The sequence below is a fragment of the Poromitra crassiceps genome, assembly GCF_964638095.1.
Source record: "Poromitra crassiceps genome assembly, chromosome: 1".
Taxonomy (NCBI): domain Eukaryota; kingdom Metazoa; phylum Chordata; class Actinopteri; order Beryciformes; family Melamphaidae; genus Poromitra; species Poromitra crassiceps.
Genome location: NC_139623.1, coordinates 106,536,219 through 106,560,897, shown reverse-complemented (window position 1 = coordinate 106,560,897; position 24,679 = coordinate 106,536,219). Strand labels below are relative to the sequence as shown.

At 44.2% G+C, this 24,679-nt stretch overlaps 1 protein-coding gene across 1 annotated transcript; it reads right to left on the bottom strand.

Moving 5' to 3' along the window:
• Positions 1–1,120: 1,120 nt before the first annotated feature.
• Positions 1,121–20,563, bottom strand: wdr44 (WD repeat domain 44). Its single transcript, XM_083634337.1, has 20 exons — positions 20,170–20,563; positions 19,271–19,304; positions 17,181–17,255; positions 16,490–17,081; positions 15,011–15,132; positions 14,801–14,896; positions 12,357–12,493; positions 9,666–9,749; positions 9,470–9,576; positions 8,332–8,483; positions 7,468–7,606; positions 7,265–7,329; positions 3,340–3,456; positions 3,134–3,256; positions 2,539–2,730; positions 2,211–2,312; positions 2,012–2,127; positions 1,563–1,690; positions 1,326–1,460; positions 1,121–1,243 (listed from the first exon to the last, which is right to left on the bottom strand). Exons 1-20 carry the CDS (start codon positions 20,244–20,246, stop codon positions 1,155–1,157), a joined length of 2,682 nt encoding a protein of 893 aa, XP_083490463.1. The 5' UTR covers positions 20,247–20,563; the 3' UTR covers positions 1,121–1,154.
• Between the last annotated feature and the right edge of the window lie 4,116 nt (positions 20,564–24,679).

Sequence of the window (24,679 nt, the reverse complement as noted above, 5' to 3'; positions counted from 1 at the left end):
AATGAGGACTAATCAGAATGTTGCTGCAAGTCTATGAGATGTAATAAATCACTCTTGGTGATGGCGGCGAGTGTTACTTTTCCAGACCTGTCTGGGAGTGGAGGATGTTTTTAATAGGGCCGGGTATCAGGGCTTATTGGTACTAAACCAATTTTTGGCCTCGATTGATTTTCAGGCATCAAAAAGGTGTCAACAAGCTTTTATAGTTTATGTGCATTTTTATTGAGGGAATTGATAGAGCATGATCTGGTTCTGTTTAGAAAGGCAGACAGTCTGTGCATGTTACACCTGTAGATTTACAGTACTCTTATATAATGAAATGTGCTTTCATTCAACAAAGAAAAAGGTATCAAAAGTACGTAAGAGCCAGTATTGGGTTTTGAAAAAATTCCGATACCCAGCCCTAATCAATAGTAACCACATATAGATCCCTGTTTTTGATAATGTCATTAGCTGAAATGTTCGATACACTTGGAGAGGAAAGCTGTTAAAGAATCTAAATTTAGAAATGCAAGATTTTGTAGGCACAAACGATTATTTGGTAAATGACAAATATTTCAAACAAATATCCTTGTTTTCAAGATAAACGATTACATCTTTTATGCACAATTAAGACACATTAAGATTTGTAATTGACATAAGGCTTGCACTTGCTGAGTGTTATTCCTTGCAGAAATTGCTGAGACATGGGATCAAGTGAAACTGGTAAGGTGCCCGTTGTACTCCTACAGGAAGATTCCACACAGTCCTAATACGTTATACTGTTACAGGTAGATTCCAAACTCCAAGTCTTAATATCCCAACAGTGAATTACACATTTGTGAACAGATTCAGTTTCTGCTGAAACCAGACTTGGCTTCTCCGGCTCTGGTTTGCAACTTATTTTAATGCAAAACACAGTTCACAGTTGGCTTAGTATTAAAGATAAAAAATAGAAATGTGACGGGGAAAACCACATCTTGTCTGCTTTTTACAGTCCACTTCATCCACCCTTTAGGGGTCCCTGTTCTCTGGGAAAAGTTCCTAGTCTCAGAGCACTTGCCAGCAGGTAGTAGTTTGAGTTTGAGGCCACTGACCGGGTGCTCTTCATCTGTAGGGCTGAACGCAGACGAACGGGGCCTGAATGTGGCAAGAGCCAAAAGCCGCTGAAGTGCTCAATACTTTTTGACATTGATGAAAACCTTGATAGCGCCAGTGAAGTCAGCAGAGAGTAAAACCTCTGTGTGATCCGTCTTTAGGGCTCCTGCAAAGAACACACTTTTTTTAGTTGCAGCCTACTGATATTTCTACATTATGTACACTTGATGCTCGTTAACATAACATACCTGAGGGAATGGTCTCAGAGTCAGTGGAGTCCAGGCTCTTACACTCTGCGTCAGGCTTCTCTGCCCCGGCCTCTTGTGGAACGATAAGGCCTGGGTGCGGTGCAAAAATGGCTGAGGTGACCACTGCGTTGTGCGCTAAAAAAAAAAGAAAGAAAAAGCTTTAATCACATGGAATGAACAAATTAAGACAGGTTATTATTTTTGTTAATAAACTGATTAGCACTCCACACACATTACCTTTAATCCCTTCCCAAAAGTCATTGCGGTCCCGTCGCACAGAGGTGAATTTGCTCAAGTCGTGGTAAGTGCTCCAGATGTACACGTACTTATCCTCTGAGCCGCTGACAATGAAGGAGTAGTCATGGCTGTAGAAAGAGTGTGACACTTGAAGTCTGTTTTTGTGTTTGCCCGTGTTTAATAGTGGACACCAACACTAAAGAAACTCATAGATGTGAGACAGAGTTTGGAGTACTGTATGATGACACAATCCAATTACAATGAAAACTTCAACATGGAGAATGAATGACAACACAAAGTGTTAAGCTTACAAAGAGAGGAAAAGGCTGCACACCCGAGGCAGAGCGACTCCTCACATCTCCACTAGCCACATTTGGAGGCGCCACAGATCCTAACCAGCACATCCCAAAATGCTCAATACCCGCAGGCCTAGCCATCAACACACTGACCTGAAGCTAGCCTTGATCTGGCTGCTGCTGTTCACATAGCCTTTGTATTTCATGGATAGAGACAGGTCCCTCAGGTCATACAGGCGAATGCGGGAATCGTTGGAGGTCACCAAAATCTGAGGGGAAGAAGAAAATGTTGACATTTGTGATGTTACAAAGAAACCAAAAAGATAAGATATTAGAGCAGATTCAACCTTACCTTATTCTCTCCAGGTAGCGGCTCAATGCCAGTGATTTTGCGTCCAACTCTGTTCCTACCTCTGGTGGACCTGACGTGAATTTGGGTGTGGTACTTGAGACGCTAAGGAATGTAAACAGAAAACCCCACTGAGCACCATCATTGGTCAATCTACACAACATCGTTTGACATTGAACTTTTACAATAAGCCATGTGACATTTAAGGCATAAACACATCGCCCATAATAGAGGAAAGGCTTGTTTATTTTGGTTGGTCACCTCTGATATGACACAGACCAAAAACAGAACTGCGGTTAAAAAGAAAAGAGGAAGTAGCTGGGCTGGGTACCTCTGTGTCATAAAAGATGCATCGGCCATCATAGGTGCCAATGACAGCGTACTTCCCATTTTGGCAGAAGTTGGCAGCAGTGATGAGGCGCGTTTGGCCGTCCACCTCGTTCCACAGCGCCACCTTCTTGTCTGGAATGTTCCAGAGCCGCAGCTTCCCATCCAGAGAACCACTGAGGAAGTACCTGTCATCCTGGGAGACGAGAGACATTGTGTTACTCTAAATATTGTGGTGAAGCCAAAAGAAAAATATTATTTAAGACTTGTGTTAAATGATCCCCATGAAATGAATGCCGATCACTTTTACTTCCTGGAAAACACTGAATCGTTAGTGGTGACCTACTAAACGTATTTCTAACAACAACAAAAAAAAAAGAAAAGATTTTTGAACAATTCCACACACTTCCCATCAAATTCAATTCTCTCCCTGACTCATATGCCATTGGTTTAGAGTAGACTTTTGAATTATCCCTTACTGCATTACTGGTATGTCCGATCCCAAAATCCATCAAATGCAAAACGCATCAAATCCAGGAAGTAAAGAAGCCATTTCATGGGATCTTTAAAAGCAGTAAATACTAGGTGACTCAACTTACTCTGGGGTGGAAAGCAATGGCTGTGACAAAATCAATGTGCTGAAAGCAGCAGAGACACTCTCTCCTTGATATGTGCCACAATCTGACCGTTTTGTCCATGGAAGAGGAGAGCAGGAAAAAGTTCTATATGGACAGGGGGAAAAAGTTAGAAATAAAAGATGAGTCGGAGGCATCTGAAAGGTGTGACGGTGGAGACAAGACATCACCTTTGACCAGGACAAGTCCAGCAGGTCAGCCGTGTGACCTTTGTACTTGCAGAAGGGGACTTGACGGAAGGGGGCGTTCCTGTCTTCTGTGTCCGGGTCCTCTGGAGGGCAACTCGCCTGGGCAGGGGGGGGGGGGGGGGTGGAATACATTAAAATCTATAATCTTAAAGGGATAGTTGAGATTTTTTTTGACGTGGGGTTGTATGTAATCTCTCGAGAAAGACTTACGACTCGCATCGAAGATTTGTCGGCAAGCTGCGCTTTCCCCAATCAAAATGGAGTGAATGTGACCGAGTCAACTGGTGTGGAGTAAAACATACCATTTTCAGCATGTAGCAACCGGTAGCAACCCGCTAGCATTGTTTTTGTTCCATAGCGACGGAGGGATTTGAGAGGGACACACAGAAAGCGGAAAGGAAATCCATAAATGGTCAGAGCTGGTCGGTTGGAGCCAATGGCAGAGCTTGCAGGGAGCAGAAAGGGATTTTCTTCCGCTGCCGACCGGAGCTCCTTTAGTTCCGGTTATTCATGCATTCAAATGTGAATATTGCCTACTTTTTTTTTTTTTTTTTACCATTGGGTTGTATGAGGTAGGCGTACTTGCAGTCAGTGTAGTTAGTACATGCAGTCAGGGTTGGAATTACATGGAGGCCATGGCCCTCTGTTGCCCCTCTCTCTGGCGGCTGGCCGTGATCCCTAAAGGTTAGGCAGCTCCGGAACAGATGCGGTACAGCTCCGGTACGGCTGCGAACAGACCCATACTCATCTGTCAGACGTATGCGGGATCTGACAAAAATAGAACAGGTGCATAATTTTTCTGTACCGCATGTATCGGCCATCTATTAACATGGGCGAGAGTCCATCCAGCAGTTTGTACCGGATCCACAACGCAGCCGGAACGCATCTGGGGCCCTATCTCCCCCCTGGCCTTAAAATAGCGTTTAAGGCCAGGCGCAGCGCAAATTGTGGGCGTGGTCAAGCGCAATCCATATTTTCCCCTCGGCGCTAAACCCATGTGTTAACCACTTAACAGATGGGTGGAGGACGCGGTCATCTACCTGACCAACCGCGCCTACGCCCACCTTGACAACCCGGCCAGCACTGTGAGAGTCATGTTCTTCGACTTCTCCAGTGCTTTCAACACATCAGGCTGGCTCTACTGGGTGAGAAGCTGACAGCGATGTGGGTGGATGCCCCCCTGGTGTCCTGGATTGTGGACTACCTGTCTGGCAGACCACAGTATGTGCGCTTGCAAAACTGTGTGTCAGACAGAGTGGTCAGCAATACGGGAGCTCCACAGGGGACGGTCTTCTCTCCCTTCTTCTTCACCATCTACACCACGGACTTCACCTACCAGACAGAGTCTTGCCACCTTCAGAAGTTCTCTGACGACTCCGCGATAGTTGGATGTATCAGAGATGGCGATGAAGAAGAGTATCGGTCTGTGGTGGCTAACTTTGTCACATGGTGTGAGCAGAACCACCTGCAGCTCAACGTGTCAAAGACAAAGGAGCTGGTGGTGGACCTGAGGAGGGTCAAGGCACCGGTGACCCCTGTTTCAATCCACAGGGTCAGTGTTGACATAGTGGAGGACTACAAGTACCTTGGAGTGTACATTGACAATAAACTGGATGTTCTATGAGTCGGTGGTGGCCAGTGCCTTCCTGTATGCTATTGTGTACTGGGGCAGCAGGCTGAAGGCAGCGGACGCCAACAGACTCAACAAACTGATCCGTAAGGCCAGGGACACTGTGGGCCTGGAGCTAAGTTCTCTGACAGCGGTGTCGGAGAAGAGAACGCTGACCAGGCTACGCTCCATCATGAACAATGACTCTCACCCACTCCACGGCGTGCTGGTCAAACACAGGAGCACGTTCAGTGAGAGGCTGATCCCACCCAGATGCACCACAGAGAGGCACAGGAAATCATTCCTGCCTGTGGCCATTGGACTCTTTAACGCCTCACTAAGAAGAGCACCTCGGAGACACTCAGTCTCTCTGAGACTGAGTCAGCCGATAGGTTAGCTGTGCCTTAGTTACGTCACACGTAATGTGCAATTTGATTTAATTTAATTCCAGTAAGCACCTTTTTTATTTTATTCTATTCTACTTTTATTTCATTGTATTTTATTTTATTGACTGTTTTTTACGTGTAGGGAGATACTGTGTGATACTGTGTTATGCTGTGTTGTGTTACGTGGATATTCATGCCTGAGTGCGAGCAACTGCAACTTGTCCCAATTTCCCCCCGGGGATCATTAAAGTCTTTCTGATTCTGATTCTGATAAACCACACCATTTAAGCGTAGAATTATTCACAATGTCCTCATTGGAGAACTGCAGTAAACGAATCACAAGCTTCCCTTTCATGCTCCAATTCCGGTCAGAAAAGGCCAACCAAAACGCTCTGAGCTTCCCCCCCTCCCTCTTTCATCCCCATCTATCTCCATATATATTATTCCATATTATGCTCCTTGTGTCATGATGAGATTAGATTGGTGAAGGTTTGGGCAGAATATCGTTTTCTCTCGCTACCTTTTCTTCTCCCCCACTGCACAGGTACAGTAGGATGATGCAACAGCCTCTGAATGACAGGGGCTCAAAACTACGGTATAACAACTTTTTTTTTTAACTTTGTGCCTGCCTAATGTCTACATAGGCTATAAATTAGTGGCCTTTTCCCCAAAATAGTGATGGTTCTGTCCTTCTCTGGTGATTTCAGATCTGATTTGAATTGACATGCGAGAGAGAGGGAGTGAGAGAGAGAGAGGGGGGAGAGAGAGTGAGTGCATCCCTGGGGCCGGCGCGCTGAATCTGCATCTCTCCTGCATCTCCGCTGCATAATTACACACGCAGTACCCACCAATTTAGTCCATCATTTTCCCCTTGGCGCACATAAAGAAACATGCTTCTGTCACTGTCTGCTTGATGGCGAGAGACTTCAGCTGGATGCTACTCGTGACAAAACCAGACATCGAATTTTCAACAGTTAACTTTTGCAGTATAGGCCTAGGTTACTGGCTATATCCCCGGCGCACTGAATAAGACCTGGTTTTGAAAAGCGCTAAGCGCTAAATTAACGCCAGGGGGGAAGATAGCGTTAGGCCGGTATTTAAGGTCAAAACGCCCATTCTGGCCTATTCTGGCACTGCGCCACGCCTCTTCGGTGTAAAGCGCATTTCGGGGCCTAAAAACATGATGCTATCTTCCCGAGTCAGGCGCAAAGCGTGTTTTTGTTTGCGTTTAACGCGAGTTTAGCGCCTAAGGCCAGGGGGAAGATAGGGCCCCTGGTGTACATTGCCGGTAAGGCCACCTTGGCAGTGCCCTGCTACTGTCAGTTGCTTTAAAAGCATCAGTGGTCTCAGTTTAATCTAGCCTGCACTATGCAAAGGAGGTGTAATTGAATTATTTTAACAGACATTTCAGAAGAATCGCTCTACACGATGTCAATAGAGCAATGGCCTTTGTGCCCTGTGCATGTGGCCTTGTGCCCTAAAAGAAATTGACTTGAAAAGACGATTTACACCTTGTTTTTAGCTGAAATCTTCACTGTAGCCAGGTGCTGCTAGAAGGTGGCCAGCGGATTACTGTAGCCTGGTACAGTGCAGATCTAAGCTAAAAAAAAGCATGTAAATGACGTCTTTTCAAGTCAACTTGGCATCTCAGGGCTTGTGGAGACTTGGATTACGCCACGTGAGCAGTATGGAAGGATTTGATGAAGGTTTTGCTCGGGACCCTGTTCACAGCAGCAGACAGCTCTACTTCCCTGAGTGCCCGGTCTCCACTTCTCCAAACTGAGATCGCGCTGGCTGCATTCTACTGCATGTAACCACCCCACGTCAAAAGAAATCGGAACTATCCCTTTAATAAGGTTTTCCAGGTGACGTTAGACCACCCACAAATGAGAAGGTTCCTAATTTCACTCACCCCAGGGTCTGTGTCAGATTTAGAAGAGCACAAACTTTCCTGAGAAGGAGAAGGCGAAACTCGACCTGGATAAGCCCAAACCAAAAGAATGATTACCATCACCAAAGATTTGGCAAATACATTAAGACAATTAAATGATAATCATGATACAGTAAAGAAAGACATAGTCCACATTTGTGACAGAGGTTGACAGATGAGTTTACCTTCAGTGTTGTACTTCATCCTCATGTTATTGAAGTAGTCAAAGGCATTTTTTAGGACCCAGATGCGAACCACATTATCTTGCCCTGCGGTTGCCAGCAGCCTCCCGCAGTGAGAGAACTTCATGGTCCAAACTGCCCCCTGAAGACAAGACAATGATTCGTTAAAAGGAACACTCCGCCGATTGTCAACCAGCTTTGTATCATTACAAAATCAGTCGTATATCCGAAAACTGTAAACTGTTTTGCAGACATTCATTTAGTTTGACATTGACAATTCAGTTGTGGGCCAGTGATGTCATTTCAAATGAATGACATCACTGGTCCACAAGTTAACTCAAATCAACTCTCAATAACTGCCAAACTAAATGAATGTCTGCAAAACAGTTGACAGTTTTCTGATATACGACTGATTTTGTAATGATACAAACAGGGTGGGAATTACATGGAGGCCATGAGGCCATGGCCTCCATTGCCCCTCCCTCTGGCCGTGATGCCCTGAGATCCCTAAGGCCACCTTGGCAGTGCCCTGCTAGCAGCCTGCTACTGTCAGTTGCTTTAAAAGCGTCAGTGGTCTCAGTTTAATGTAGCCTGCACTATGCAAAGGAGGTGTAATTGGCTCATTTGAACACATTTCAGAAAAATCGCTCTTCATGATGTCAATAGAGCAATGGCCTTTGTGCCCTGGCATGTGGCCTTGTGCCCTAAAAACAAATTCGACCTCGAAGGCCAGATGGCCATGCCCCTAAAATGACAAAATTCCCAGCCTGGATACAAAGCTGGTTGAAAATCACCAAAGTGGCCCAATATACATGTTCCTTTAAACATCATTCAAACAAACAAAATAGCAAACAGTGGTCCTCTTACCATGTGCTCCCCACTGAGGTCCTGGACAACCTTAATCTGATCGAAGTCAAAGGGGCCCTTGAAGCTGTGCGCTGCCTTGAATTTGGCTTGCCTGGTGTAGGGCATGCCCTCATCGTCACTGGATGATGGATCGTCCTGATCTGTATGGAATACTGACCCACCCACCCCCAAAAAGAGCACAGTGAGAGGATACCAAAAGCTTTGTTACAGTGCCCTTCAATTATGGAGAAGGTCAAAGGTTTGCAAATCTTGATTTTGCAAACCTTTTCACCACCTCATTTTTCTGTGTTTGCCACACATGCAACTGTGAAACATCCTGTGTCACTTGCATTCCTCAAAGCAACTCTGTAAAATCTGGCAACATTTTTGAGAAATATTTGTAGAATATATAATATCAATTCAACAGACACTGGCTGATCTGTAAAAGTCTGCAACTAATCACAGAATACTACCACACATACATCTACTTCATGAAACATGCAGTCAACGAGGCGAGCAGAGAAACACGTGGGCTGAAAGTGCAGTGAACAGTGAAAAGGAGGTCAGAACCGTCTGCACCCACAAACGGCTTGTTGGTGCTGTCATTTATTCATTTCAGTTGACTAGTATTTCTGATTATGACAGCGGAAAGTTGAACACAATTCCACTCCTTCCTGCACATCTCACACCATCTCTGTATCCTATATACAGGCCTCAGTGCCCAGAATGATACATTTAAAAAAAGCCACCTCACCCAAATCTCTTCCACTGCCTGCACTTAACTAAGCTCTTTATCTTCCTCTACTTCCACTTGTAAAAAGAGCAACCATCCTATCACTAGTTTTTACTATGCAATCTATCTAGAAGATTGAGTATGTGGACAAGGGCAGGTGAGGCTGCGCAGCGGCCGAGCTACGGGCGAGGCCGCGCACGGGGCGAGCCTAGACATCGAGCACGCAAGAAGATGCCTAGTTATTGTAAGTAGATCTGGATGGCTGCATAAAATATAAACCTACAATGTACTGCATAATGTACTTTAAAAGTATTCTATTCTTAATTCAAGCACTTTCTGACGCATCAAAAATACACGGTACAATTTGAAGCATTTTCCTGGAATTCAAGTATCTGTAAAAATGCTGTAAATGACACTTTATCTTACCTTCATCACGCACACTTTTCACCTTGTTGACTGCCTTCTCTCCATACTCCTCAGCAAAATGCTTGGCCCTCTTCACAGACTTGCCCAGGAACTTTTTAAATTGGGTCCTGGGGAAGTAATAAGGGACAAGAAAATGATTGTATCCAATGCTAGATTGTGATGGTGGTGGTGGGTCAATTTTAGAACACGTCCTTACGTTTTCTGTTTCAGTTTTCCTCCATCTGTGTCTGACAGCTGAGCCTGAGCCTTGTCATCATCATCTGACTGTGCTGCATCATTCCTGAGAGGAAAGAACAACAACAGATCAACCTCCTCTGGAAAATGTACCATTTGTGTTTCTACATGATCTGTGTTGAGCACTCAAACACACATGATCTGTGTTGAGCACTCAAATGCACATGATCTGTGTTGAGCACTCACACACACATGATCTGTGTTGAGCACTCACACACACATGATCTGTGTTGAGCACTCACACACACATGATCTGTGTTGAGCACTCACACACACATGATCTGTGTTGAGCACTCAAACACACATGATCTGTGTTGAGCACTCACACACACATGATCTGTGTTGAGCACTCACACACACATGATCTGTGTTGAGCACTCAAACACACATGATCTGTGTTGAGCACTCACACACACATGATCTGTGTTGAGCACTCAAACACACATGATCTGTGTTGAGCACTCACACACACATGATCTGTGTTGAGCACTCAAACACACATGATCTGTGTTGAGCACTCAAACACACATGATCTGTGTTGAGCACTCACACACACATGATCTGTGTTGAGCACTCACACACACATGATCTGTGTTGAGCACTCAAACGCACACATGATCTGTGTTGAGCACTCAAACACACACATGATCTGTGTTGAGCACTCAAACACACACATGATCTGTGTTGAGCACTCAAACGCACACATGATCTGTGTTGAGCACTCACACACACACATGATCTGTGTTGAGCACTCAAACACACACATGATCTGTGTTGAGCACTCACACACACATGATCTGTGTTGAGCACTCACACACACATGATCTGTGTTGAGCACTCAAACACACATGATCTGTGTTGAGCACTCAAACACACACATGATCTGTGTTGAGCACTCAAACACACACATGATCTGTGTTGAGCACTCAAACACACACATGATCTGTGTTGAGCACTCAAACACACACATGATCTGTGTTGAGCACTCAAACACACACATGATCTGTGTTGAGCACTCAAACACACACATGATCTGTGTTGAGCACTCAAACGCACACATGATCTGTGTTGAGCACTCAAACACACACATGATCTGTGTTGAGCACTCAAACACACACATGATCTGTGTTGAGCACTCAAACGCACACATGATCTGTGTTGAGCACTCAAACGCACACATGATCTGTGTTGAGCACTCAAACGCACACATGATCTGTGTTGAGCACTCAAACGCACACATGATCTGTGTTGAGCACTCAAACACACACATGATCTGTGTTGAGCACTCAAACACACACATGATCTGTGTTGAGCACTCAAACACACACATGATCTGTGTTGAGCACTCAAACACACACATGATCTGTGTTGAGCACTCAAACACACATGATCTGTGTTGAGCACTCAAACACACACATGATCTGTGTTGAGCACTCAAACACACACATGATCTGTGTTGAGCACTCAAACGCACACATGATCTGTGTTGAGCACTCAAACGCACACATGATCTGTGTTGAGCACTCAAACACACACATGATCTGTGTTGAGCACTCAAACGCACACATGATCTGTGTTGAGCACTCAAACACACACATGATCTGTGTTGAGCACTCAAACACACACATGATCTGTGTTGAGCACTCAAACGCACACATGATCTGTGTTGAGCACTCAAACACACACATGATCTGTGTTGAGCACTCAAACACACACATGATCTGTGTTGAGCACTCAAACGCACACATGATCTGTGTTGAGCACTCAAACACACACATGATCTGTGTTGAGCACTCAAACACACACATGATCTGTGTTGAGCACTCAAACACACACATGATCTGTGTTGAGCACTCAAACACACATGATCTGTGTTGAGCACTCAAACGCACACATGATCTGTGTTGAGCACTCAAACGCACACATGATCTGTGTTGAGCACTCAAACGCACACATGATCTGTGTTGAGCACTCAAACGCACACATGATCTGTGTTGAGCACTCAAACGCACACATGATCTGTGTTGAGCACTCAAACACACATGATCTGTGTTGAGCACTCAAACACACACATGATCTGTGTTGAGCACTCAAACACACACATGATCTGTGTTGAGCACTCAAACACACACATGATCTGTGTTGAGCACTCAAACGCACACATGATCTGTGTTGAGCACTCAAACACACATGATCTGTGTTGAGCACTCAAACACACATGATCTGTGTTGAGCACTCAAACACACACATGATCTGTGTTGAGCACTCAAACGCACACATGATCTGTGTTGAGCACTCAAACACACACATGATCTGTGTTGAGCACTCAAACACACACATGATCTGTGTTGAGCACTCAAACGCACACATGATCTGTGTTGAGCACTCAAACACACATGATCTGTGTTGAGCACTCAAACACACACATGATCTGTGTTGAGCACTCAAACACACATGATCTGTGTTGAGCACTCACACACACATGATCTGTGTTGAGCACTCACACACACATGATCTGTGTTGAGCACTCAAACACACATGATCTGTGTTGAGCACTCAAACACACATGATCTGTGTTGAGCACTCAAACACACACATTCAACTATTTTCATAGAATAGCGCGGCTAAGACATAAAAAGCATTTTGCCCTCACGTAATATACTCCTTGGTTCTCCTCATGATGTGCAGGGTGAGGGGGTTAATCCCAGCAGGAAGCTTCTCCTCAGCCTGGATTAGAGGGATCTCTTCCCCAGTGTCCAGATTCTTGATCATCACACTGGCCAGGATTTCCTGTTTTAAGAGCACACATCACAATATGATCCCTAGACACAGATGCACAGAAAGCTGTAAGTGATATTATGGCAGTGGTTCCCAACATGTTTTGTCTCATGTACCCTGGCCTTGTTGAGCTGTATGTCATGATGCTAATAGTCCCCCCTCACTCGTGCGTGTTGATTATTCTCCTAAATGTGTTGTACTAGGCATCTCGTGCGCTCGATTCCTACATCCTGCAGCTCACCAAGCTGACCCTGCAGCTCACCAGCTCACCAAGCTGACCCTGCAGCTCACCAAGCCTGCAGCTCACCAAGCTGACCCTGCAGCTCACCAGCTCACCAAGCTAACCCTGCAGCTCACCAAGCCTGCAGCTCACCAAGCTGACCCTGCAGCTCACCAAGCTGGGGGGGATTCTCTATCCTCCCTCTCCTCTCTCTTGTGAGCCTCAGACTGATGACATCACGATGACATCATCACTGATGACATCACAGACGACATCATCACTAATGACATCATCACTGATGTCATTAGTGTGTGTCTGTCCTTGTGTGTGTTTGTGCGTGCATGTCTGTCTGTCTCATTTGTGTGCGTGTACACACACACACACACACACGTGTGTATGTGTGCATCACTGATGATGTCTCAATGCCTCTAACATCACTGATGATGTCACAATTTATGACATCATCACTGTGAATTTATGACATCACTGATGATGTCATCAGTGGGACAGAGACACACCGCCCCAGATCCCATTTATAACTATTATTATTATTATATCTCATTATTATCTTATTATTATTATACACAGGGCCTTGCTCAAGGGCACCTCGGTGGTGGTAAAGAGGGAGAGTGTCAAGCACTGCCTTTTCACTTTCCCCACCCAGATTTATCCTGCCTGTCCCGGGGATTGAACCGACGACCTTCCGGTCACAAGCTCGCTTCTCTAACCCATTGGGCCACCACTGGTTAGAGAGTTGGTCACCGGGCTCCCCTAAACCTGAATCCAGAGCGACTGCAACTGGACATTTACATTTGAGCCATTTATCAGTAACATAATAGTGTAAGCAGCCCTGCAGACCCAACGCCTTTATTTGAGCTGCCAGCATCTTTCTGCAATTCATTCTCTATGTAACGGTGAAAACACAAACAGCACGCGACTCCTGCACGTAAGCTGCGCGGCGCGACCATTCGCGACCTTGTGCGCAGCCAGTTTTCATTAGGACACCATGTTAAGAGATCTGTCAGTCCACACCGATTTGCTCGCAGCGCGCAGCTCAGCTCAGCTCAGCGGACACTCAAGGCGCGCAACTCAGCCTGGATTTCTATTTTCCTGCGCGGCCGTCTGCGCCCGTGAGCGACTCTGTCAAGCAGAACAGATCAGATCAGGGCAGACAGGAACTCCGAAACCGGACATTCGTCATAAATAAAACCAATTTCAAAGTGAAATAATGTTTATTTACGTTGTTGATTGCCCCTTTGGAAGTGTGAAAAGAGAGAAAGAGCAGTTGCAGAGGGGGAGCGGCTTCTAGGGGCTCGTTGCCTGCAGAGCAACAAGTAGAGAGCTAGGACTCGCCTTCTCTCTACAACAGCACACACTTTAAGCGGCTTCTGTGCGGAGGTGCACTGCGCGACGCATACGCGCAAGTTCTGCGTACCAGTGTGTCCCCGCGGTAAGGACGCGCTTAGCGCGCTCCTCTTTCAAGGAATGCCCCTGCCCTGCTTAAGCGCTGGTGGCGTCTAGTGTTTTTTTGGGGAGGAGCGCTCTGGGCGTCTCAAGCTGAAAAAAGTTCAACATTTGGAGGAAAAAGGTGCTGCTCGTCTTTTCACTCCTCCTACCTCTTCTCCTCTCAGGGGGATCGCTGCTGCGACAATTACCTAAGAATTCATTGTCTGGCTTTCATGTTCACAGTAAACAACATCAAACGGACAAAACCAGCTGGCTACTGTCCGTGTGATCGTTGTGTATCTGTACCTGAACTGTACTGCACGCGACTGCAGGGGAAAACAAAACAAAGCACACAAAAAAAAACATGATTTCCAAAGCGTTCACACACGTTTGGTGTGCACGCCGCCTAACAGTTGACACCTGCCGGGGGTAACTAGTTGCAGTGCGCGCGTACCATTTTAGCAATGGGCTTATGAAAGTACAATTTTTTTGTTGGTGTTTTCTTTCTAAAAAAAACTGTAATCCCCAATCTTTCCAAGTACCCCCTGCAAGCTGCTCAAGTACCCCTGGTTGGGAATCACTGGGTTATGGTTTGGATTCAAGATGAATAAAGGCAATAAAAGAGTACAATTAAAACATGCAGGGACTCTTACTTCGTCTGTCAGTTCTCTACCGGAGTTTGAACGAGGTCGCTGGGCGCCTGGAGTGTCTCCACCACTGGCAGTTGAGGCCTGCTCTTCCTCATTCTCCTACGGAAACACACCAACCACCGGTACGACAGATAAGAACAGAAGTCCTACACGCTACGTAGTCTGATCTCCCAACATGGACTTCTGGTTGGGCAGTTAGATGCCATCACTGACCTGTGCTGTCACCACCTTGTCCCCGCTGGTGGCACTGGCCAGATCCAGGGAATGCTGCAGCTCCTTAGTGATGCTCCTCACTGTGCTGGTGGGAGACACCAGGCCGGATGGCTCCAGCTCATCTACGTTGATTGCAATGGGTAAAGACACTGGACAATATCACAACAAAACAAGTGCATTAAGAAACACCTGATTTTAGTCAAAAGACATCAGGCCTTGGCATGGCACCCTCGATAATATATAGATACTCAGGAATTTAACACCCACTCGCGCAGATCCCAGTAGTTCAAGTGTTTACAGTCTACAATTCTCTAACAGTTACAGTTCCATTCCTGATTGTAGTTAGAGTCTAACTACAATCAGGAATGGATGTGATTCTGTCTTTTCTTCAAAGAGATTGTATTCAGCCACACTGCCATTCTCTAGTGTTATGAACAGATTTTTTGCGTTCCCCCGCCCCCCCTCAAAAAACAACAGTAGTGCAGCCAAGTGCTTTTGGGAATAGAGTGAAAATCCTTCCAGTTTATCCCTCCCTCCCTGTCCATATCCGTGCAGTGGGTTGCTCTCATTGTAGTCAATATCAAGTATGTAAGCACAGTGCATTTCCTACTTGCATTCTGCCAACCAAAACTTTATTATTAATAATATTATTTGTTTTTTGATTGATTTTGTATTGTTTGTATGTTTGGTATCTCAAGACACTCAACTTAACGGGAATCCTGCATCTCACCACTGTGTTCTGACATTTTCAAAATGACACTGACTGGCCCAAGGGAGGGGCACTACAGTCACAGGTCAAAACCAGGTGACATACAGCATATTGGTTAGTGTATTGGTCACTGGACTGGACAGTGTTTTTCTCTATTCTTTAACACGGAGCTAGCAGTCTACATCAACTAGTCCACTGCTATAGAAAAGAAGTGAGAGAAGAGGTTGTGATGTACGCTGTGAGGGATGTGAGAGTAGTCAGACGACACAAATGACTATGCCCAGGAGATACCAGCATAGGGCCCAAATACTTGCTTTCTCCCTCAGCAGTGGGTCCATGTCCAAGGTCCATGTGTGGGAAAGCATGTACTAAGTCTAAATAAGGCAGAGGCAGGTCAATTCAAGTTATAATAACAGCTCTCTAACATTTTGGCACGGTAAGCAACAGACTGAGCTGACTGACATAGCGTGGGTTTAATACTGGCAGATTATTCGCTGGTTGCATGTATGAAAATGTTTCAGTCATGCTACCTGCCGCACCTAAACCAAAAGCATAACCTTCAAGACTGCCTTGCTTATGTTCATGAAACTGGAACTTAGAATAACTACTGTATTGCCATCCAACCTGCAACAGCGAATCCTTTAACACAGAGACGGTTCTATTGTTGTTTTAAAGGTTGTTCAGTTCCATCGCAAAAAAAGAAAAAAAGAAAAAGATCAACATGACGCTTATCAACTTTCGTGCCCTTGACTGCATACTGTGTTATCTACCTTCAAGTCCACTTGGCCTGAGAGACTCCTGAGACTTCTTGCCAGGAGGTAGAGTGGGTCTGAAGGGAGGAGGAGGCCTCGGTGGTGGAGCACCACCAGGTGGGGGTGGTCGTGTGGGAGGGGGCTTCTTGGTGCTGGCTACAATGTCTGGTTCCACTGTGAATTGCCGTGGGGGTTTGGTGGGCCCAGAGGAGTCCGAGTCAGCGGGCCTGTCCATGAGGGGGACCTGATCTAAGATGTCTGCAGGTCTCTGCTCATACTCCACCTCTGCACCTGCAGGAGGCAGATCCGGCTGCCTCTGGCCTAGGGTGCTGGTGATGTCTGGGGGCTGAACGTGTTCTTGCGGCCCCGCTGATGGGCCTGGGATATGTGTGGGTTCAGGGACAGATACAGAGCATGCTCCGTTCCTCGTTGCACTTTCCTCTGGTTCCTGTGGCCTCTCGACAAGCTGGGGTTCCACAACAGGCTCCACAGGAACTTCCTGAGCATTACTGTCACTCTTCAGCTCCGGCTCTGCCCTTACATCAACATGCAGCTGATCTAACAGCTCAGCCACCTCACCAACACTCTCCTCAATGATGCTGTCAATGATCTACAGTATGAGGAACAGGAAATAACAGTTAAGTCGATTTAACAATGAACAGAATCTGATATAAGTCGCCCAACTAGTGTGGGCCAGTACTAACTGTACCTGAAGGGGATCATCTTGATGAGTGTCGGGTGTGGCTAGTCCACTGGTGGCATCTTGTACAGTGTTCACCGACCTCTGCAAGAGATGTTCAGAAAACAAACCTCACAAATATGATCCTCAACCAGCTAAATATACAACACAACAAAGCAGTAGACATGCCAACTTTGTAGTAGGCTAGTAACGCCCACTGTGAAACACATCCACACCAAGGGAAGCCAATTTGAAGAATAAATAATGTAGTTCAATTATTGTGGCGTCCGGGTAGTGTAGCGGGAGATTCCTTGCCTACCAACATGGGGGTCGCAGGTTCGCTCCCCTGTGTTACCTCCGGCTTGGTCGGGTGTCCATACAGGCACGACTGACTGTGTCTGCGGGTGGGAAGCTGGATTAGGGGTATGTGTCCTGGTCGCTGCACTAACTCTGGTTGTTCGGGGCGGAAGGGAACTGGTGGGAATAGCGTGATCCTACCATGTGCTATGTCCTGCCGGTGAAGCGCCCCGCTGTCAGGTGAAAAGAAACGGCTGGCAACTGCGCATGCAGAGGGTGGAGCAGCGACGGGGATAGCAGGGGGAAATTGGCCAAGAACAATTGGGGAGAAAATGGGGGGGAAACCCCCCCCTAATAATAATTAGAAAAAAGTTAAATTATTGTAATTGTTAAGGTTGTTTCTTTGATTTCCTTTGCCCAAAACTGCCAAACTCCACTGCACTTGAAGTTTTTTTCACTCAACTTTTTCCTCATTCAGCATTTCTCATCTGATTTGATTTGCAGCAGAGGGCTGAACTGTCAACAAAAATGACCCTGGAGCATGAAGAGCTATCCCAAGATTCCCTTTACCTCTCACTGCTAAACCAGTGTTTCCAGTTTATTTTTTAGTAGATGTGGTGTATGAGGATAGTGTCAGTTGTGAGACCCAGGTTCAGTCCTGGACTCATTTCAGAATCGGTTTGAGGTGTTGCATTGTAAAAATGGCAGAATGTGTTTGATAGACACCCTTAAATCTTCCCCTTATGGTTTCCTTAAAATGTTTCACCTTATGGAGAAGACTTAAGACTGTTTTGTGCAACCAATTTTATTTTATGGAAACCTTAACTCAGACTTTAAGGACAATCTTAACTCAAGGTGTTTTGTGCAACCGGCCCCTGCCACTTCCTGGGGAAGGGGAAGTGTGGGCATGCTGCACAAGATGAGCTTGAGGCTTGATAAAAATTCACTTTTTCGCTTTAAATTCAGATGTGCATACTCTCCCATCCACTCCAGGGTAATGTTTTTAACAGTTCCGACCAGCCACAGAATTCTATATAGGTCTACCGCCAAGTCTGTGTGTCTCTGCCACCTCTGGAGAGCAGATAGTGAGTGAAAACCTACAAAACCGATCAGGTAGAACTTTGCTGTCGCAGTCAGAAAAAAATATATACATTTGAATGTTTTTCACATAGGGCATTAATATCTTCCCTTGAAGTGAGTCAAGGTAGGTGCAACTGCAAGGACTATCAACATTGCAGTCACCTCTAGATAGTGGGGCACTTTATTTTAAACATTTACTCGAGCCTTGGCAACAGTCAAGCTAAAGTAGGGCCAAATCGGTTTAGTTTTTTTCCAAATCCCATTTTATTTTTTCCCAAATTCAGTTTTTTCCATTTTAATTGTAGTTCAAGGGTTAGGATCGATATATTTTGGTTTGTTTTTTAGGACTTGGATCTCTCAGACATCTTCAACATGTTTTTCAAAGTGAAAAAAGAAGAAGTTGTGAGGTGACATAAGGGCCCCACGCAAGAATGACCCCCGTCTCAAAACACCCCGATCGAAAACTGAATGATTTCTCTAGGCTTATTTTACAATTGTGAAATCATTTAGGTTACTACAATAATTACGTCTACTTTTGATAATTAGGCCTACTTTTAGCAATTTCAGCCAAATTAAGGATAATTCTGCAATATTCCATGTTTGATTAAATTTTTATTACAAAATTCCATGATTCTGTATGCCCTAGCTAAAGCCAACACAGCTATTTGGTGCAAATTCTGTTCCAATAGGGAGTGAATTAAACAACCATGGGTTGTTTGTTGGTTGGTTTTAGATAAACATACCTGAGGCAGGGGAATGACAAACTTTGCAGGTGACCTAAGAAATACACAAGGAAACAGTTCAGGAATACAACAAAACTCATCTTCTAACATGAAAGATTCAATGGCTAATTTCATTGCTGTTACCTTTGGCAGTTCAATTAATATTTGTAAAAATGAACTACTTTCTCTCAAAATGAAAATACACTGAATGTTTCAGATCTCTATGTCAAGACTTTCTGGAGGTGCTCCGACCTGACAGTCATACTATATTGTTTTTTGAGCATTTACCAAGATGACTCAGCAGTGTGCTGCATGTTCTGAGCCAAAAACGCATCGTACATGATCATAAAAATAATATTATGAAGTTTTGATAACGTTAGTCAATAATGATTGAAACGTTTGATTTGACTTGTTAAATTAGCTAGCCCCCCGAAATGACATCACCGTATTTTCCTCCTCGCGTTTAAACATTACAACATTGCTCAGGGAAGGTGTTTTTTGGTTAACAACAGCAACAGAGTGCTGACAACATGGCATCGGTCCCAGCTTTGGACAGAGCTGTTCCTGTGCAAAAACCCTATCCAACTGTCCAAGATCCTATAGGAATAACATCATGTGACTTGGGTGTTAAGGTGGACTTTCCCTTCTAACGCCAAACAGCATGTAGAGTACAATCTGTCACTTTCTGACATTTTAGTTGTTTTTGATCTCACTATGTCAATTTTCAATACTGACTAGACACCCGATTAGGCACTTTGTCTTCAAAACAGAGTTACTAAAATAATAAGTGTGTAAGCCTGTGTTCTCACTCAGTGTGATTACCAAGTTACCTAGCTTAGCTCGCTAACGCTAGTTTGACAGATAACAGCTGGCACAAACTAACGTTATCAGCCCTGAATGACCAAAATAGGTTTTCTTACACTTTGGGTGACGGAGTGAAATTAACGTCCTCAGGAGCATCATAGAATTCCTCTGTGTCACTTGTGTCTGACGCCATGCTAACGTCAATTTAGCTAGCTACAGATACAAGTGAGTCGCCCGCTAGCTGTCTCAGGCTAACCTGCTAGCGCTGCAAAGTAAACACATGCGCTTGTCTCCAATTTCTGCGTTTTCAATCAAATGATGCTATCGTCAAAAAGCCTCGGTCCAGGCTACACGTCGTCAAAAAACCTCTTTCCTGTCTAACGTCACGTCATAACGTTAAAGTAAGCTAGCCTACCACAGCTAGGCTATTCATTTGATCTGGCCACCACCTAACGTTACAGCTTTATACGCCCTTTAGCGTTAAATCAATCTCGTTAACAGCCTCGGGAATAACAGCGCAGTGTCCTCCATGAAACCAGACTCTCAAAGTCACGTATTTAAAACAGCATACAGCTGGTTAGCCTGCAAAGCTAACTGACTCAGTAACTGCCCTAGGAGAGAAGTCGCCTCGTAAACAAACGAGTGGTACAAAAAGGTACATCCAAAGAGCAGCCTCTGTCAAAGGGCGGGGCACGGGCGTCTTCTGCTTCTGTTGTGAATTGTGGTGGCAGGCATTCATTCACTTTGCTCATTACTGCCACACACTGGAACCTTTAAGAATGTCTAGGTATTTTATAACAGTATGGTCCGACTCCAGATCAATGGTCCAGAGACTCTCTTGATACAGAAAAGAGTAAAGGGGTGAATATATTTTTGTTGTTGCTGTTTTTGTTGCGGTTATATGTGCAATGGAGCCAGAGAAACAAATAAATCATCTTCAGGTAGACTCTTTTTAGTGTAGCCTACTACTCTCTTGTCCACACAGCACTTCAGGACCCCACCAGAATTTGATAGATTTATAGGGTTGTCTCTGTAATGATGGGCACTAAACATAACTTATCTAAAAGTTTATCAGAGCTAATTTATTGTAGGTTTATCGGACAAAGATGTTATCGACAAAAAAACAAAATAGTTTTTCATGAAAATGACTGCTCATTTTTTCATTGACACTATGTACTGTATTATTAAAACAATATACATTGGATTTTAATGAATTTATGTTATATTCATCTAATAATATTACACTGATATCTATACAACATTAACTCTTATCATTTTCATGCAGCTAATTATTCATGACATTAATTTGCATTTGGCACTGGGAGAATGAATGATATTTTTTGTGAGTGGTTGTTTTCTCTCCCTGTTGGCGGCACGGTGGCTCAGTGGTTAGTACTGTTGCCTCACAGCAAAAAGGTCCCGGGTTCGAACCCCGGTCCGTCCCAGGTCCTTTCTGTGTGGAGTTTGCATGTTCTCCCCGTGTTCGTGTGGGTTTTCTCCGGGTGCTCTGGTTTCCTCCCACCATCAAAGACATGTATGTTAGGGTTAATACTCCTGTCAGTGCCTGTGACCAAGGCACTGGCAAAAAAACTGGAGTTGGTCCCCGGGCGCTGCACTGCAGCTGCCCACTGCTCCTAGTTCTAGGAAGGTTCCTAGTAGAGGATGGGTCAAATGCAGAGGATGAATTTCCCCATGGGGATAACTTAACTTAACTTAACTTAACTTAACTGTTGGGGTCAGATTTGATGATGCCAAAAGTCACCCCCAAAAATGCTAAATGTAGGTCATACAGATACACACCAGTGCCTAATCATTATTCGACACACATTGCCAATGAATGTGAACACAAGCCTTTTTGTATATGAAATGTGGAATGGTTGCCCAACTCGCCCTCCTTTTGCAGAGAGTGCATTGAACATAAATAAGACCAGGCAAGCCTAGTTAAGCCAGACCCAGACTGCTGTCCACTGTTGTGCAAGTTCACATAAGAGCTACCTCAAAGTTCAATTCATACAGCTTAGAATGAAATAGTTCAATAATGTTCATATAGTTCACAATTTTGAAAAGTAACTGCGTGTGCCGTCATGTTGATTGTGATGTCCGAGTGTCTATCTCGGCAAACTCGGGTTTGGTGGATGCTGCCCAAGTTTCCGACTCGGAATTCCGTCTTGAATGACCGTTCCATTGCACTTTTTCCTGTCAGAGGTCATTTTTTCAGAAATTCCGAGTGCAATGGAATGCATGGTAAGGTCCATAGCCACTAATCCTGCACACCCCTCACCTGTGTCACATGTTCCATTCAGCTGCCTGCTGCTGCTCAACACCCACGCATGTGTTTCAACAATGGGGAGTCAGTAAGTGAGTGAGTGAGTGAGTGAGTGAGTGAGTCAGTCAGTCAGTCAGTCAGACAGACAGACAATCAGTCAGTCAATCAGTCAGTCAGTCAGTCAGTCAGTCAGTCAGTCAGTCAGCAAGCCCCTGAGGCTCTTCTAGGCAAAAAATTAATTAACGTGTGTCAATCATTAAATTCATGAGCTCTGTGCTAAATGAGCTATAGGTGTGATGCAGCCTGAAACATGCACGCTGCTGGGCCAAACCCTTGCCTGAAGCACAGCCTTGAGCCTTCCCCAGGCCCAGCCTATAAGCTCCAGGATTGAGTGGGTGTTTGCAGGAACCGCTCCCCATGCGTTTCATCCTGCTTTTCCCTCTCACATCTCCGGCTCTTTGTCGTCCTTGGCTCAAACCACAAGTCTGTAAATGCAAGATTACTTGTGTGTGTGTGTGTGTGTGTGTGTGTGTGTGTGTGTGTGTGTGTGTGTGTGTGTGTGTGTGTGTGTGTGTGTGTGTGTGTGTGTGTGTGTGTGTGTGTGTGTGTGTGTGTGTGTGTGTGTGTGTGTGCCAACAGGGTTTATGCTAGCCTATCTTATTTTGGCATGACTGGACAGAATCAAGAGTGTGATTTGAATAATCAAACATCTATCTGTATAGGTTTAGAGATAACAGTATCTATCTGTATAGGTTTAGAGATAACAGTATCTATCTGTATAGGTTTAGAGATAACAGTATCTACTGTATCTGTATAGGTTTAGAGATAACAGTGAAACTATCTGTATAGGTTTAGAGATAACAGTGAAACTATCTGTATAGGTTTAGAGATAACAGTATCTACTGTATCTGTATAGGTTTAGAGATAACAGTGAAACTATCTGTATAGGTTTAGAGATAACAGTGAAACTATCTGTATAGGTTTAGAGATAACAGTGAAACTATCTGTATAGGTTTAGAGATAACAGTGAAACTATCTGTATAGGTTTAGAGATAACAGTATCTACTGTATCTGTATAGGTTTAGAGATAACAGTGAAACTATCTGTATAGGTTTAGAGATAACAGTATCTACTGTATCTGTATAGGTTTAGAGATAACAGTGAAACTATCTGTATAGGTTTAGAGATAACAGTGAAACTATCTGTATAGGTTTAGAGATAACAGTATCTATCTGTATAGGTTTAGAGATAACAGTATCTACTGTATCTGTATAGGTTTAGAGATAACAGTGAAACTATCTGTATAGGTTTAGAGATAACAGTATCTATCTGTATAGGTTTAGAGATAACAGTATCTACTGTATCTGTATAGGTTTAGAGATAACAGTATCTATCTGTATAGGTTTAGAGATAACAGTATCTACTGTATCTGTATAGGTTTAGAGATAACAGTGAAACTATCTGTATAGGTTTAGAGATAACAGTATCTATCTGTATAGGTTTAGAGATAACAGTATCTACTGTATCTGTATAGGTTTAGAGATAACAGTATCTATCTGTATAGGTTTAGAGATAACAGTATCTACTGTATCTGTATAGGTTTAGAGATAACAGTATCTATCTGTATAGGTTTAGAGATAACAGTATCTACTGTATCTGTATAGGTTTAGAGATAACAGTATCTACTGTATCTGTATAGGTTTAGAGATAACAGTATCTACTGTATCTGTATAGGTTTAGAGATAACAGTATCTACTGTATCTGTATAGGTTTAGAGATAACAGTGAAACTATCTGTATAGGTTTAGAGATAACAGTATCTATCTGTATAGGTTTAGAGATAACAGTGAAACTATCTGTATAGGTTTAGAGATAACAGTATCTACTGTATCTGTATAGGTTTAGAGATAACAGTGAAACTATCTGTATAGGTTTAGAGATAACAGTATCTATCTGTATAGGTTTAGAGATAACAGTGAAACTATCTGTATAGGTTTAGAGATAACAGTATCTATCTGTATAGGTTTAGAGATAACAGTATCTACTGTATAGGTTTAGAGATAACAGTATCTATCTGTATAGGTTTAGAGATAACAGTATCTATCTGTATAGGTTTAGAGATAACAGTATCTACTGTATCTGTATAGGTTTAGAGATAACAGTGAAACTATCTGTATAGGTTTAGAGATAACAGTGAAACTAGGATCAAAACAGTCGTCCTTCTACATTTTCCAATTCCGTTAACTTCCTGTAAATGAAATAATGCTGAAGTTTAACAAATCATCAATTTGCTGGGACCCTCTGGAACCTCCTCAAGGACCCCTGGTGGTCCCTCAAACCCCACGTTGAGAACCACTGGCC

Bases quoted from the DNA above. Each gene is read 5' to 3' on its own strand.
- wdr44 (XM_083634337.1), bottom strand. From the start codon at position 20,246: ATGGCGTCAGACACAAGTGACACAGAGGAATTCTATGATGCTCCTGAG. The intron at 17,256-19,270 runs GTATGTTTATCT...CATCTCTTGCAG, and splicing joins TTGTCATTCCCCTGCCTCAG to AGGTCGGTGAACACTGTACA. The intron at 1,461-1,562 runs GTAATGTGTGTG...TTTTTTTTTTAG, and splicing joins CTTTTGGGAAGGGATTAAAG to CGCACAACGCAGTGGTCACC.